Raw genomic sequence first — 16,800 nt, 5'->3', positions numbered from 1 at the left:
AGTGCCCCTCTGATCATAATTAGTGTAATTATTATTTGTGTATTTGTTACACCGTGTGCGTGATTGCCTTTGTTTGTTAAGCGTGTCTGAGGAGTATGGGGCTGACAGGGGCACTGGAAGGCCGGGAAAGGACTTCTTCACTGAGATCAAGGCTTCCTGGAGGAAACCATTGCAAAAAGGCCATCAGGCAGTTTTCAAGTTATGTGACTGACAGAGGGCAAAGATGGCCATAGGGTGCTCTGAGTTTTGGGATGGTCACATGACACAATCCAGCACTTGAACCTGAAAAAAGAAAAATAAAAGCAGTCAAAGAGTTTAGAATTCAGTGATGAGCTCTTCTCCCTAATCAAGCGCCATGTTTACACCTTGGAGACCAGGAAGCAGAGGATCTGAGGGAGAATGAAACTTTGTGCTCAAGGACTAAGAAGATGGGGGTCTTTGAAGCAATGAACACTAGGGTCGTTTGGGACGAGGGCTGGGACATGCAGCCCAAGGGAGGTAGGGCAGAGGACGGGGAAGAAAGGGAACCTAGTACAACGCTTCACTGGAGGCTTGATCCTAAACAGTCCCAAAGACTACCAAACCCTCTCCCAGCCTCCACAGAACAGAAGATCTAAAAGTCCTCTTGAGATGGTCCAGCTAATAATATCTATCCTATTCTCCTGCAGTTCCCTGACCCTAGGTTTCCTCAGCAAAATTTCAACCAAGTCCACAAACCAACCCAACTTTGAACTTCCAGTGTACCAAGAGTGGTTAAGCATCTTAAGTATTCTTTGATTCTACTATAAAAATGTTGCCCATATACCTAGAGCACACTTCCCAGGGCATGAGAGTGGGTGGTAGCAAAGGAATCTTGCTTTATAACTGAAAACAAGACAGGAAAGTTCCTGTAACATCAACCTGATCCAGAATGGGGGACAATGTGGGTTCAATGTGCCACCATGCTTTCCCTGTCCTGTCAGTTCTGTGAGCAGACTGACCCCACCTCAGACCAGCTACAGCTCAGACCAACTACAAGTTGAGGGAGGACTGAAGTGCTACATATTGTATCCTCTCCCCAATGAACTGCTTTATCTACATCTACCCCTAACTTTTGGCCTGAGCTAAAAATAGGTTCCCCCCCTCCATTGCTCATTGTTTCCTACATTGAGAGGACACCCAGAAGAGACTGCAAGATGACGTTTATCCTCAAACATTCCTGCAACCTAATGGATGAGGAGCTGACCTATACTCTGTCTTTGCCTGTGTCAGGGGCCCCAAGCTAAGAACCAGCAAGCAGTGGCACTTGAGCTTCTGGTGTGTAGTGAGGCAGAAGCAGGGAAGTCAATGCCCCCAGCCACAACGTCAGCTTTCCTGCCAGTGAGCTGGGGGTAAGGGAACAATTGGGACTCCTCCTACCTCTTCCCACTCTCTGAACCCCCAAATGCACCTCCATATGTGGTATGCATACACATACACACTTACAAACTAGTCCACTCAGACCCCTACCCTCTAGCTGGAACCTACTCAAGGAAAAGAAAATAATTCTATTGTAAATCACCTAGTAAAATTAAGAGCCAATAATTACTGAATGATTACTCTGCAAACTATGGTAAGAAAATTATGCTCCGTACATAAATATGATAATGTCAATTCTCACGGCAACCTTCACAATAGGGGTGCTACTGGCACAGAGTCTAGAAAAAGAGTCAAGAATGATTAAGTAATTTGCCCAGGGTCTTGGACCCAGTTGAGCTAGTGTGGTAGAACAAGGAATTACACCAAAGTAGTTGCTATACAATATTTCATTCTAATCTATTAATAGTGATCTGAGAGGTGGAAAAATTAAAGGCTGGGACAACTGAGAAAGGAAAAGAAATAAAGAGAAAGCTGGGAGCACTTGGGGCTCAAAAAGGATCCCCAAAGTTGTAAAACCTGACATTTTTCAGTCCCTTTGGAAGGGAAAACAAGAAGAGTGTGGACATGTTGCAAGAAAGGGAGGACATTAGATTTTGGTGGATTCCAGTAATCAGAGGTGAGTGACACTGTCAGGGGCCCTCATAAAAGAGAACAGGGAAAAATAGCTATTCTCACTTATTTATATAAGGTCTTTCCTTCCCCCTGTTCTGTTTCTCATGTCAGATATGGCAACAGGACTCAACACCAAGTGTTGCTCTTATTCACATCTTCCTTCCTTATAGCCCTCATCCCCACAGAAGCTTCTAGCCTTGTATCTTCAGAAGTAAGTTCCCAGGATTTGGGGTTGGGGGAAGGGCAGTTTAGAGTGATGGTGGAGAAAAAGAGAATGATCCTAGAGAACCATAAAAAGGTGCAGGTTTACAGCTGACAGAGCTGGTTCCCTCCGCATCTTTATAGACTCCCTCATTAAGAGCTTCCAGGTATGCAGAGAATGTCACAGCTTCAGAACAGGGAAAAGAAGCCTTAAGTCAGCTAACTACATCTGGATCTCGGATTAGCTACACTAAAGAGACTAGGGGATAGGAAGGAAGGGTACTTGGATCCCAGATAAAGAACTGCAAGCTTGGATGCCTGTTCTGCCATTCAAGGGACTTAACTATTTTAAGACTGAATTAGTAAAAAAGACATAGGCATCCTGAACTATTCACACTCAAAAAGTATGTGTGGAATGATTACAACGAGGCAGGAAGAGGAGGATCTGGTGATCAGGCTTGGAGGTGAGAGACTTCTGACCAACATAAGAACAGCTGCTGAGATGGGATGAAAAGGGCTAGTAAAAAATCCACACAAATTGAGAAACACTGTGTCAAAGATATGGGGAAAGCGAGTTTAAGTGTGGAAAAGACTGATTAGGCTTCAGAAAGAGAATCCTGGGGGCAGGGGTTGGGGTGGGGAGGCTGAATCCCTTCTGGAACATTACAGAGGATAAGGAGACAAAGTGAAGAAAACCTCTGAAGGGCCTAGTGCTCCACTCACTTATCAGCATCTGCTCTATTCCTTTACCTCTTTTTTATTTTGGGTAGAAGACCCTTCCTGAATCTATGATCTCTGTAAAACTACAAAACTGAACTAATTCTTTCTGGTTCCTCTTTCAGAGAGACAGAGTAAGAGAAAGGAAAAGCTAGCCTCAGAATCGGGGCCTGAAGAAAAGGGAGGCAGACAGTATCGGCCAGAGATGATAGGAGGAAGAACTCTAACTGGCATTCCTTTTTGTTCATTTCTCCAAAGTTTCAGAATGGGGCAAAATTCACAACAAACGGGCAATCTTTGGACCTCCTCATTCTAAACTTAGGTCCTTGTCCTCCAGCAACCAAAGAGACTTTGTGGAAAGAGATTCTTGTTAGGAAGGTGATCAAACCATTACTTTTCTATTAATTACAAAACCAGACAGAGGTGTTAGTAGAAATGGGAACGAGGAATTACACCACAGCAACATGGGATCTGATCATGAGACCAAAGTCTTCAGGTACGGTGCCAAGCTCTTAAGTTTTATTATCAGAAAACCAAACAAAACCCAACCTTATATAGATGTACAGAAGTAAAGATTAAGAGGAGAAACCCTATACCAACATGTCCAAAAAGATTAAGTAGCAGGTCTCACATCTCCATGAAACTTCAAATGCAAACAAGCAACCCTGCTTAGGGAGAGCCAAATCTTTCTAAATAGGAGGCTCAGCAAGGAAAATGGATTTTAGTAGTATCTAAGAAACATTGCCACCAAAACTGCAAAAGTATATTTCTGCAATAGAAGACAAACTAAACTAGCATAAGGCTTGACTAGAAAATAGAAGCCTCCAGTCCACAGCTTACGTTCCCAATGATGTAGGTAATAATGCTTAATACCTCTCACATCCTGTCATACTCTGAATCCCCATACTTCTAGCTCTGAGGGGTACCCAGCCAATCTCCTTCCCTGAACTGCATAACCAACAGGATCCCACATATTGGCTATGACTGAAGACAAGTCACTCTTGAAAATAGGGCCCTTCTGGACTCCAGAATAGGGAGGGACTCTGGACTCCATTCCATTATAGACTACCAATCACTAGTCCTTGTGTTTATATCCTTTGCACCTACTAAACCCCACAGTGTTCTCCCTATCTTATTCCAGTGGGTCATGCCAACCTGCTGAAGCAAAGATTCAGGGTGAAACTTGGCCTCTTCATGGAGGATAAAGAAGTAAAAGGATGCCTGTGAGTATGAGAGAAGGAAATAAATAGGCTTAAAGGGACATACTCAATCCTTTTCCTTGTTCTCTTTTCTAAAGGATAAAGGCATTATGGCTAATTCGCTATATTTGCCCCTGAAGCTCTCTTTATCTGGTCTAATCTGGCACTAAGAACTCAAAGGAGCACCTGATAAAACACACAGTTCTTTTTTCTACTTTTTTTTATTAACAAGCAAAATAATAATTAAAAAACAACAACACAACAACAAAAACCTTGAAGTTGGAACTGCAGTAAGTCAAACTGCTGCTGGAGTTCACGGATGTACCTGGGGTACATGCTCCCTCACTGCAAGGCAGGACCTAGGCACATGACTGTGCATTTAGGTATATATGTGACCAGGAAGAGTCGAAGAGATGGAAACCAGTGGAGAATAGAAAGCATCAAAAGCTTTTCATCAGGCAATCCCAAAGCGCTCTGCTCTTTTCCTCTTCTTTGCCTATAAGGAAGAAGCAAGAAGAAAAAAATTAGATTGCAAGACAACAGTGGGTTCCTGGCTGCTTTAATCCAAACTCACATGGACTGTCACAAGGCCCAAGAAGGAGGGAAAGCCAGGCTTATGCTTGGCAGCCAGAGATTTAATGTCTGAATCTCTCTAGTTATCCAGTTAGAGCTGGTTTGATGGGAAAGGAGAATAAGGAGGGGAGAAGACTGTGGGGAGTACGGGGTGGGGGAGGGAGAGGAGGAAGAGAATAGTGGTAGAAAATGGAAAGATTCCTGAAGGAGAAAGGGCCACTCAGCCTTACAGCAAGTTAGCCTGGAAACAATGGATCCTTAAACAGGCTGGGAAAAGTCTTCCAGTCAGTGGGGAGATGGGAAATTTCAAAGGACAAAAGGTTGACCAATGCTATTTCATGGAGAAGGTGAAGGGGATGCCCTTCTGGGCAGTTAGGCCCAATCAGCAACTATTCCTTCGGCCTCCAAATCCACAAAGAGGCATATAAATCTTCAATGCCAAATGGGGGGTGGGGAGGCCCCAACATGGATCTCTTAAGGGAGGCAGTGTGGGAGAGAGGGCACAAAATGGGTGGGGGAGAGAAAGAGAGAAAGATATTTTTGTTCTGGGAGTGACCCATAAAACACTACTGAGTCCTCACTCTAACCACTGACCCCAGAAAAGAGGGGGCTTTTTTTTTTTTTATTCCATTCACAGAGGAGGTTAAAGTTATATTAAAAAGAAAAGCTGAGTGGGACTTCCCTGGCGGTCCAGTGGTTAAGACTCTGCGCTTCCAATGCAGTGGGTGCGCGGGTTTGATCCCTGGTCGGGGAAACTAAGATCCCACATGCCGCGTTGTGCACGGCCAAAAAAGAAAAGAAAAGAAAAGAAAAGCTGAGTGTATACAAGCCAAGCTCACTTCCACCTGGATTACTGACACAATTCTTTGGAATCAAATGAAAGTCATCTGGTTCATATAAACTCCATCAGCCTCAAAAGTTACTACTCCCTTACATATACTAACTCTCCCAATAAAAGCCACTATTCCTTTCTACTCAACAAATCCTCATCTGCCTTACCTTGGAGGTCAAATGTACCAACTCAGTGAGCATGCCTGGTCTAATGACAGTTTCCTTGGCAAAGAGGGAGTAATTTTAACTAGAACTAAAACAAGCCTAAGTTTACTTCTAGCTTATCCTGGCAAGTCAGCAAGTAAGCAGACATTCACTTACAACAGGTAATGCTTTATTCTGAACTAGTAGCACAAAGAAGAATATAAAATCCTTTAGTTTTTTCACAGTGGAGAATGTAAACTGATCAGATTCTGAAATTTTCAGGGTTTATTACAAGATTGACTCTGATATTTATTCATAAAGAGACTGTAAGATTTTGAGGGCTTCCATGGTGGTGCAGTGGTTTAAGAATCTGCCTGCCAATTCAGGGGACACAGGTTCGAGCCCTGGCCCGGGAAGACCCCACATGCTGCGAGGCAACTAAGCCTGTGCACCACAACTACTGAGCCTGCACGCCTAGAGCCCGTGCTCTGCAACAAGAGAAGCCACCGCAATGAGAAGCCCACGCACCACAACGAAGAGTAGCTCCCGCTCGCCGCAACTAGAGAAAGCCCACGTGCAGCAACAAAGACCCAACACAGCCAAAAATAAATAAATTAATTAATTAATTAATAATAAAAAAAAGATTTTGAGTGTGTCAGGTAATAGAATTTCAGAGGCCGTCTCTAGAAGTAGATGGAAAGAAATAAATTTGGATTAAATGGAAGAAGTAACATTTCAAATTCCTCACCACCTAAGAAATTTCTATAATTCTAAACATAGGCTGTGCAGGGTCTAGGTTGTGGCCCGCGGGATCTTCGCTGTCATGTGCAGGATCTTTGTTGCGGCATGTGGGATCTAGTTCTCTGACCAGGGATTGAACCCAGGCCCCCTGCCTTGGGAGCTTGCAGTCTTAACCACTGGACCACCAGGGAAGTCCCTAAACATATCCATGTTTCAACTGTTCACTACACCTCTGCTAATGCTTGGTCTCCATTATAGATACTCTCAAACCAGCAAATCAATATTGTCTGCCAATGCTCAGAGTCTCAATGAATGTTACTCCAGAAAATGCTGGGATATAGATGCACACAAGTCTTAAACAAACAAACAAACAAAAAGCCATCCTTTCATTTTGAGAAACTATCTGTAAATAAAGTGATAAGAACAAGAAGTCTCATTTGAGGACTTCCCTGGCGGTCCAGTGGTTAAGACTCTGCGCTTCCAGGGACTTCCCTGGTGGTCCAGTGGGTAAGACTCTATGCTCCCAATGCAGGGGACCCAGGTTCGATCCCTGGTCAGGGAACTAGAGCCCACATGCCACAACGAAAAGATCCCACGTGCCGAACAACTATATTTGTGTCTGGGTTGGATACGGCCTTCATTAAATGATGAAAGAAATTTGCTTGGCAGATAATCAGAAACACTGCTACTTACTGAATACTTGACATTTGACACAGAATCATTTCATGCTTAAAATACCACTTCGAGGTAGGTTTTATTATCTCCACTATCCAGATGATGAAACTGAGACTCAGAAAATTACTATAACTTGGAAGAAATATAGTAATACTAAGTGGCACAGTCACTTATCCAAGCTTAGTTAATTCCAAATCTTGTGCTCTTTCCTACTAGGTTAACTGGCTCTTAATAGTGAATTACTTAACTATATTGATGGAATTCAGTGGGGCCACTTTATCCAGAAAACAGATATCAAGCAAAGGACCAAAAATCTTGTCATTTAGGCACTTAAGAAGTAGGCCAGGGAAATAACAATGTTTCTCCATTCTGTTTGTTTGTCTTCATTTTCCCTTCAAGGGCCCTGTGAAGCATTCCAGGTATATTTTACCTCTGTATCCTCTGTGGTTCCTGTTCCAGCTGAACTTGTGACAATCCCAAATCGCTCCTTCCTCTTTTTCAGCTTCTCGTCATCCTCAGACTGTTCAGGGACAAAGAAAAGGGCTGAAACAAGCCATCCCTCCATTCACAAGGTAAATGGGAATGAAATTATAACTTATTCGCTACAATATGCTAGCCAACCTTGTGTCAAGAACTAAGGATCACACCCACAGAAAAAAACAGATAGGAAACTGAATAAGCTAGCATATAGCATATTGTCCCTAGAATGACTAAAAACTTAATGTTAAGTAGGGCTTCAATATTCATAAGACAAGCAGAGTCAAGAAAACAGTAGGAAACACCTGTAAAACAAATTTCTGTGCTAAAGAAATTTTTGTAGTTCAGAGATATGGAAAACTGAGGCTTTACAAATAATACCTGCAGAGAGCAGGTTGGTAGAAGGCACCCAAACTATTTGTCGAACGCTGCTTACAAGTTCCATTTTCTTGCTAAAAAAGGGAAGGGGAAGGGCTTCCCTGGTGGCGCAGTGGTTGAGAGTCTGCCTGCCGATGCAGGGGACACGGGTTCGTGCCCCGGTCCGGGAAGATCCCACATGCCGCGGAGCGGCTGGGCCCGTGAGCCATGGCCGCTGAGCCTGCGCGTCCGGAGCCTGTGCTCTGCAATGGGAGAGGCCACAACAGTGAGAGGCCTGTGTACCACAAAAAAAAAAAAGGGAAGGGGAAGGGGGCCAGAGTGGTGTTTCTGAAGAACTTACAAAGAAAGCTAAGTGTTACGAATACCCAGCAAAGTCATAGAAGGCTCTGAAGAGTTTGAAATGATTTTGAAATAAGGAAACAGCTGCAGTCGTCTCTCTGAGAGAGATGCTCTGGACCTTTTCCAAGCATCCAAGAGACTCATGGTGTCTGCCCTGTAATTGGAGAGAATGTTCCAGCATACTATGAATTGGAGCTGGCCATTCTCCTATAGCATTTTAAAGACTGAGCTACTGTTCACATCCAGCACTGTTCGATGTCAGAGTCTCATATATATTATATTCTCACCAGGACCTAAACCTGCCACTTTATTAATCCCACTTTAACAGTTATTTATTTTCCCCTTTTCCACCTTCCCCTCATACCCTGTCACCAGCAATCAAAAGCCCAGCCCTAGGATTAGAAGCATCTAAAAGTATGTGGGCTTCCTGGGTGTTTTTTCTCCCCCAAAAGCATTTTCTAGAACTTGACACATCTAGACAAAGATCCTATCTTCTCAGATATCCCAGGGGACCCTCTACTCCATACACATATAACACCCTGATCATGAGCCAGGACAGTTTCTTTGACTTTATTTACAAAAGTTAACCAACATAAGGTCAGGTCAAACATGTTGAAACAAACTTTTTTTTTTTTTTTTTTAACTGGGGTATAGTTGCTTAAACAAACTTTTGAGCAAGCTTATGTGCTCCTGAGCTGGATTTTTTTTTAAAAAAACCCAAGAAGTTCATATTCCTGACATACGCAGGCAGGTTGTGTTTCTGGGTGTCCCAAAAAACAGAGTCAAAAGGAAAGGCAACCAAGAGGCCTACAGAGACACAAGAACTTTTAAAATACCTTTACTCTCAATGCCGACCATGGAGCTGCCTTTGTCCCTACGACCACAGGAACCACCTCTTGGTCAAAAGCAGAGCAGCTCTACAGCCTTCTGTGTTCAATCTGTCTAGCTAGCGCAGCTCTCTGAACACAGTAGTCAGGAGTACTTTCTCAGTCTTACTTTGGCTCTTTCAGCTTGAGAAACGTTCATTTTCTCGCTTTTGCGCCACCTGCCTTCTAGCAAGTAAGAAAGAAGCTAAGAAAGCTTGGTGGCTATTGAAGCACTGAAGAATCCTACACACAAGTTATCACTTAATCACAGTGTATTACTAGAATAGAATACTGCCTACATACTTTTTCTGCCTTTTTCATTATAACCATCAGCAAATCCATAGTAGGTGCATAATTAATGTAATCTAAACTACTGTAAAACACTGAGCCAGGTTCCAAAGGAAAAAAGTATTCCTGTCTTTAATAATCATAAATTAAAATAATAATGATTATATTATAGCCACTAACATTTGGGTGCTTACTATGTGCCAGATACTATATGAAGTTCTTTACATTCAGTATCTGATTTAGTTGTTTTAACAATCTTAATATCAGGTACCATGACATACATAGCAGGTCATTTTACAGATAAGAAAACAGAGGCTTTGAGAGATTAAGTAACTTGCCCAAGTCTCACAAATAGTTAAGTGGCAGAGCCAGAAATGGAACCCAAGATATTTTACTCGAGAACCCACTTTCTTAACTTTACCAAAACCTCAGGTTATCTTACATAAGCACTTCTTTGGAAGAAGAGTAGCAGAATGGAAGTAGTGCTTAATTTCCAAGGGAAGAAGGATCACTAGGATCCTTAGCTAAAAGTAGTTGTAGGGCTTCCCTGGTGGCGCAGTGGTTAAGAATCCGCCTGCCAATGCAGGGGACACAGGTTCGTGCCCTGGTCCGGGAAGGTCCCACATGCTGCGGAGCAACTAAGCCCATGTGCCACAACTACTGAGCCTGCGCTCTAGAGCCTGAGAACCACAACTACTGAAGCCCGCGTGCCTAGAGCCCGTGCTCCACAGCAAGAGAAGCCACCACTCGCTGTAACTAGAGAAAGCCTGCACACAGCAACGAAAACCCAACGCAGCCAAAAATAAATTAATTAATTAAAATTTTTAAAAAAGTAGTTTTAAACTACTTCAACAACTTCTACAGCACTCAAATGACTGGGTCAATGCAAGGATCCTACCCCCTTTTCTACCATACCATATGCCTCTACTTCATAACTAACTAGGACTCCAATTAGTAGTCTCATACTAAAGATTTTCTCAACTCAATTTGTTTCTAACTTTGGTTAATTGGCTATTCCATCTGTTGAACTGTATGAAAAGAATTAGGGTTTCCAATGAACACAGGCCTCACTATATTTTTCCTTACCCAAGTCACTAGGAAGCTTTTCTTGATTTTGTCTACCACCACTAAGATAAAAAGTGAATAAGGGATATAAACGGAGATTTCAAAATGAGAACCTCTATAGAACATTCTAGATGAAAAATTCTCCATTTCATTAAGTCTCCAGGCCAAGCAGGAAACAGCTTTAAGGGAAATAAAAAGGGCATACCATACCTACCCTTCTTGGGGATAGGCAGGACTAGATCGTATCTTGCTGAACTACCACTATTTACTTTTTTCATTCAATTCAGCACTAGGGATACTTCAGCACGTTCACATCACAGAGGGAGATGTTACTGCTGAAACCTATCTATTCTCTCTGCACAAACCTTGGGGCCATTCCCTTCACAAATCTCATCGCAAAGCCTACGTCCATTTGGAGTGTGTGGGACAGCCTTTCCTCTGGTCCTCTACTTCGCTGTATCCCAAAATGGGGAGTTTGACTTCTAAATTAAATTTCCTGTGTTTCTTTTTGAGCTCAAAGGTGGGGAAAGAACGAGGGAGGAAAAGAAGGGGGCAGGTAGGGTCAGATGGATATATTTCTCTAGCCACTAAGGCTACTATCAGAGATTTCCCCTTGAGATTCCTTTTTTAATCCCTGGTGTCTTCTCCTGGAGATCTAGGCAGAGCATCTGCTCCAAATATACCAGGGGCTCTAGGAGGAAAAAAACAATACAGATGCCCCCACCTCCCACCCCCTATGAAGAGCCTGCCCACCCCTCACCCGCAGAGACCAGAGAGGGTTTTATTTATTTTGTGCATGCCTGCCCTTCTCTCCCTACCCAGTGCCCCTCAGCTCCCCTCCTAAAGCCTCTTTCCTCCTTGCCCTGCAGGGAAAGTGCACAACAGGCCCAGTAAATCAACACAGTTCTAATGATCTCTCTCACTTGACCCTTCTAGCGTGACGGTGTCGCATGGAAACAAACGTACAATAAACTTCACTCCATCTTTAGCTCCTTGCTGACAGGTTTTGATTCATGGGATGGTGAGACCCATCTGAAGGAAATTACCTCGATCAAAATGCATCTCCCTCTGCATTCATCAGGCCAATGCTCCCCCAGGCCATGCTCAAGTGCACAAATGGGGTTGTGCATCTGCAGGCAGCACTGACCCCTCTAGCTCAGTGTCATATGCATTTGCAAACCTTTCCCTTCTTCATCCCTCCCCCACTTCCCTCCCCCAAACCCTCAACCACTAACAAATCTTTTTTCTTCCCAGGCTTGCTCCCGTGTGGGAAGAATAGTGCTGGAATCTGAAACGCCCTTATTTGCTATCAAGTGAAAACTCTTCAAAACACACCACTTGCATCCAAAATCAGAAGAGAAACCTGTCCTCACTGAGTAAACACAGGCACTGGATATTCAGATTGATCCATGTACTTCACTTCCCTCATTCTCTCACTCAAGACTTAAAAGAGCAAGCCAACTAACTGACCGACGCCAATAACTTCAGCATACATGATCCTCACTCCTATCTCCCAATAACTGCCTTGTTTTTCTTTTCAGAAGTTTGGTGATAAAAACAAGAAAGAGAACTGTGTAAAAGAGGAGAGAGGTCGTATAAGAAGCACAGGGCAGAAAGCATGATATATATTTAATAAAGCCAGATGCCCCCATGAATCACTATCACTGTATTTTCCATCATGGAATAAGATAGTTCCTAACTGAACCTTTCAGAAGACATCTTCAACTTTTCAAAATTCACTTTTCTTCTTGTTTCCCTTTCACATTTGGCAAATCCTTGGACAATATAAAGAAAATGATACCTGCTGAAAGAAAAGACGGAGACATTCCAGGTTGCCCCAAGATACAAATTACATGTGTGAAAATGCTTAGTACACAGGAACTATCAGATAAGTATTCAATAAATGTTAGCCATTATTTCTATTGCTTCCTTCTGGTCCTTGAAACAAAGTCTGAGACCACCAACAGAATTTTGAAACTAACAATGCCATTCATTCTTCTTCTACACTACAAGTGAAGTCATCAAAAGTTGTCAAGAAACAGACATTACCAAGGCAACAAGGAAATTCCCTTCAGTTGCAAGGCAAATGATATTTGGAAAGAGGATCAGATTTAAGGTTAAAGTGTAGCAGAACAGTAACTCAGCAAAACCACAGTCTTCTCCATCAGGTACTATTAACCATCTTCTCTTTCTGGGACCCTAAAAAAAAAACACTATGCTGTCAGGCTTTAACTGATATCAACATCCCTAACAATTAATGACTACAAAAACAGATATCTATATAAGGTAATGTTCAAGGACTGAGCAAGGATCCGACCTCTAACTCTGTAGATCCAATTCCAAGTACTCTAAAGGCCTCTGAGGAATTGCTTTCACTGAATTACACAACATCAGTTTCTATCAACACTGTCAATAACACTGAAACCATAAAATTAAACCACTCATCCACTAGTCATTCAAATAACCACTGAGAGCCTACTTTGAGTCAGGCACTGTTTTCTGGCATTGGGAACAGAGAGATGAATAAGACAAAAATCTTTAACCTCATAGGGCTTATGAATTCACAACTGAATGACTATAAAGATGTGTGCCATTGTTCATTACATTACTGCATTATGAGGACTCATGGGGAGATATTCTTTCTGATTCCCAGACCCCAGATAATTATGCTTTTGCTGAACAACTTGTTAGCTTTACCTTTTGAACCCTGTGAATCACTGTAAACAGTACAATTGTGTTTTCCTCTTTCTACTGACTGCTATAAAGTTTGGAGCAAAATGTGTGGCCTGTCCCCGACAAGTGGTTTTGAAAAGATTTCTATTAGAAAGGAGAGGCCAGAAGTACTGAGGTGAGAGAAAAACATGAGATCAAGAGACGGAGATCAGGGAATTTCCTGGCAGTCCAGTGGTTAGGACTTGGGACTTCACTGCCAAGGCCTGTGGTTCAATCTCTGTTCGGGGAACTAAGATCCGGCAAACGGTGGCACAGCAAAAGAGAGAGAGAGAGAGAGAGAGAGAGAGAGAGAGAGAGAGAGAGAGAGAGAGAGAGAGAGGAGAGAGGAGAGAGGAGAGAGAGAGGAGAGAGAGAGAGAGAGAGAGAGAGAGAGGGAGAGAGAGAGAGAGAGAGAGAGAGAGAGAGAGAGAGGAGAGAGAGAGAGAGAGAGAGGTGGAGATTAAACACCCAGATCCAGAGGTAGAAACTTAGAAGACAAGATGACATAAACTTAGTCACAAGGTTGGTGCTGGTCCTTTAAGAACTTATTCCTCTCTAAATACAATGGAATTAATTAAACAAAACAAAACAAAAAAATACAACCTCAGTGCCCCAAGAAGGAAAAGGACAGGAATGGAAGTACAAAGTTATAGCTCGAAATTTTAAATTAAGGAAGGGCTCTTGTCAGTGGTTTCCATGGCATATACACTGTAGCCAGGAATTAAGTCACAAGTGGAAATCAGCTGCAACAAGTGGCAGCGTGAATATCACACAGATGCTTTCTAAAGTGATTGCTTCTTTTTATGGCAAAGAGTACCATAGATAAAATCTCTACCCAGGGACTTCCCTGGTGGTCCAGTGGGTAAGACTCCATGCTCCCAATGCAGGGGGCCCGGGTTCGAGCCCTGGTCAGGGAACTAGATCCCACATGCCACAACTAAGGATCCCGTGTGCCGCAACTAAGACCCGGTGCAGCCTCAACAAATAAATAATTTTATAAAATAAATGAAATAAAATCTCTTCCCAAAATGGAGTTCCAGCTTTACCTTCCAAACCCAACTTGTGTCTTCAAGATTCAAATTCAGGTGAACATTTTTCATAACTTACTAATTTTATCCTGAATACAATAAAGAATATTGCTTCAAGCTTAGTGTGCTAGGGTTATTTGCTCTGCCAAAAGGAGTCCACTTTGATTTAATAAGCACCCCATGGGCTGTGCTAAAGCATTCACTTTTTTAAAAAAAATAAAATAAATTTATTTATTTATTTACGGCTGCGTTGGGTCTTTGTTACTGCGTGCGGGCTTTCTCTAGTTGCGGCGAGCAGGGGCTACTCTTCGTTGTGCTGTGCGGGCTTCTCACTGTGGTGGCTTCTCTTGTTGCGGAGCACGGGCTCTAGGCGCGCAGGCTTCAGTAGTTGTGGCTCATGGGCAGTCTTAGAGCACAGGCTCAGTAGTTGTGGCACACGAGCTTAGTTGCTCCGCGGTATGTAGGATCTTCCCAGACCAGGGCTTGAACCCGTGTCCCCTGCATTGGCAGGCGGATTCTTAACCACTGTGCCACCAGGGAAGTCCTATTTATTTGTTTTTATTTTTGGCTGTGTTGGGTCGTTGTTGCTGTGCACGGGCTTTCTCCAGTTGTGGTGCACGGGCTTCTCATTGCGGTGGCTTCTCTTGTTGCAGAGCACGGGCTGTAGCCTTGCAGGCTTCAGTAGTTGTGGTGCGTGGGCTCAGCAGTTGTGGCTTGCAGGCTCTTGAGCGCAGGCTCAGTAGTTGTGGTGCATGGGCGTAGTTGATCCGCGGCATGTGGGATCTTCCCCAGCCAGGGCTCCAACCCACGTCCCTTGCATTGGCAGGCAGATTCTTAACTACTGCGCCACCAGGGAAGCCCAAGCATTCCCCTTTTTCAATCTTATTACCAGTGCCACTCTGGATCACAGAGATAAACTAGGAGAAACAAAACAATGACCCAAATGTAACCAGGCTTATGTAGGGAATTTGAACTCAGTAAATCCCAAAACACAAAGCAAGTGTATTTACTGAATTCAAATAAAAGATATCCTCACTGTTCTTATAGGAGACCAAAAGAATTAACCAAGCCAGGTATTTTTTTCTGGTCAGTACAACGAGCTCACTCACATCATTCCTTCTTACACTATGTATGAGAAGCAGAAATTCCAATCTAAACAATTCAGTCAGAGATATCCTTACAAGTAGAAGGGACATTTCAGGGAAGCTTAGGTACTGCTGAGTTGGAGTTGGCCCTTCTCCTTAATGACTGAGCTATTGCCCACATCCAACACTGTTCAATGGGTAAGAGTCTTATATATATTCCCAACAGGACCTAAACCATGCCACTTTATTTATCCTACTTTAACAGTTATTTTCTCAGAAGTCTTTTCCCTGGAGTGATGGAAGAGAGGCTGATGGTGAGCTACGGATGATCAGTTTGCAAAAAAAAAAAAAAAAAAAAAAAAAAAACCAGGGCCTCCCTGGTGGCGCAGTGGTTAAGAGTCCGCCTGCCGATGCAGGGGATACGGGTTCGTGCCCCGGTCTGGGAGGATCCCATATGCCGCGGAGCGGCTGGGCCCGTGAGCCATGGCCGCTGGGCCTGCGCATCCGGAGCCTGTGCTCCGCAACGGGAGAGGCCACAACAGTGAGAGGCCCGCATACCGCAAAAAAAAAAGAAAAAAAAAAAAAAACCCAAATAATTGCCTCCTTTTGTAATTGAATTACCATACTAAGATGTTAATAGTTCTCAAGCCAATCTGATTTTCCAAGGGAATGTAAGGTGAGAGTGAGGCAAAAAGGAAGACAGGGAGCCTTCTGGTGACTTTCCTGACTTTCGCTGCCACGTGACTGATGGCAGGATGAAAAGCAGTGCCTGGGGGCTTTCAGGCAATGGTAGATTAATAATGACATGGCCTTGACTTCCCAGAGGTAAAGGTTATGAAACACTCCAGGGTGAGTGGGCTTCTAATTTCATACTCTCGGTGAATGACAGCAACTGATGGTTTTTCTCTCAGAAACACTTTAATGCTTAAACACACAGCTGTCACCTCCCTGCTCCAGTTTCTGAAATTCATTTGAACATGTTTATTCCTCAGCCTTTTTGCCAGCCAGACCACAGAACACGAGGTGGTCCTAAAGACCAATGCACAGAGCCTAAGCAGGACTAAAGGTGAAGGACTGGACTAGCAGAGGGTCTAGTCCATCATCTTAGCACACACAGAGTAAAGAGATACTCCAGTACCGCCACACCTATACACACAACACACCTCCCAGTACAACAATCTTACCTACTCTCAACAATCTTTTTTTTTTTTTTTTTTTTTTTTTGCGGTACGCGGGCCTCTCACTGTTGTGGCCTCCCCCGTTGTGGAGCACAGGCTCCGGACGCACAGGCTCCGGACGCGCAGGCTCAGCGGCCATGGCTCAAGGGCCCAGCCGCTCCGCGGCATATGGGATCCTCCCAGACCGGGGCACGAACCCGTATCCCCTGCATCGGCAGGCGGACTCTCAACCACTTGCGCCACCAGGGAGGCCCTCAACAATCTTTTAACTGTTGAGATCGGATTCAACCTTC

At 43.6% G+C, this 16,800-nt stretch overlaps 1 protein-coding gene across 1 annotated transcript in view; it reads right to left on the bottom strand.

The window, feature by feature from the left end:
- Positions 1–4,332: 4,332 nt before the first annotated feature.
- The window catches only part of SARNP (SAP domain containing ribonucleoprotein), a 53,394-nt gene continuing 40,926 nt past the window's right edge, over positions 4,333–16,800 (bottom strand). Inside the window, exons 10-11 of the mRNA XM_060113398.1 lie at positions 7,522–7,611; positions 4,333–4,623 (exon numbers count right to left, since the gene is read on the bottom strand). Of these exons, the coding sequence (XP_059969381.1) occupies positions 4,582–4,623; positions 7,522–7,611 (132 nt within the window). The 3' untranslated portion in view covers positions 4,333–4,581. The remainder of the gene's footprint in view (positions 4,624–7,521; positions 7,612–16,800) is intronic.

The sequence above is a fragment of the Mesoplodon densirostris genome, chromosome 11 (assembly GCF_025265405.1).
Source record: "Mesoplodon densirostris isolate mMesDen1 chromosome 11, mMesDen1 primary haplotype, whole genome shotgun sequence".
NCBI classification, from domain to species: Eukaryota; Metazoa; Chordata; class Mammalia; order Artiodactyla; family Ziphiidae; genus Mesoplodon; species Mesoplodon densirostris.
This window is presented reverse-complemented; position numbering and strand designations above follow the sequence as displayed.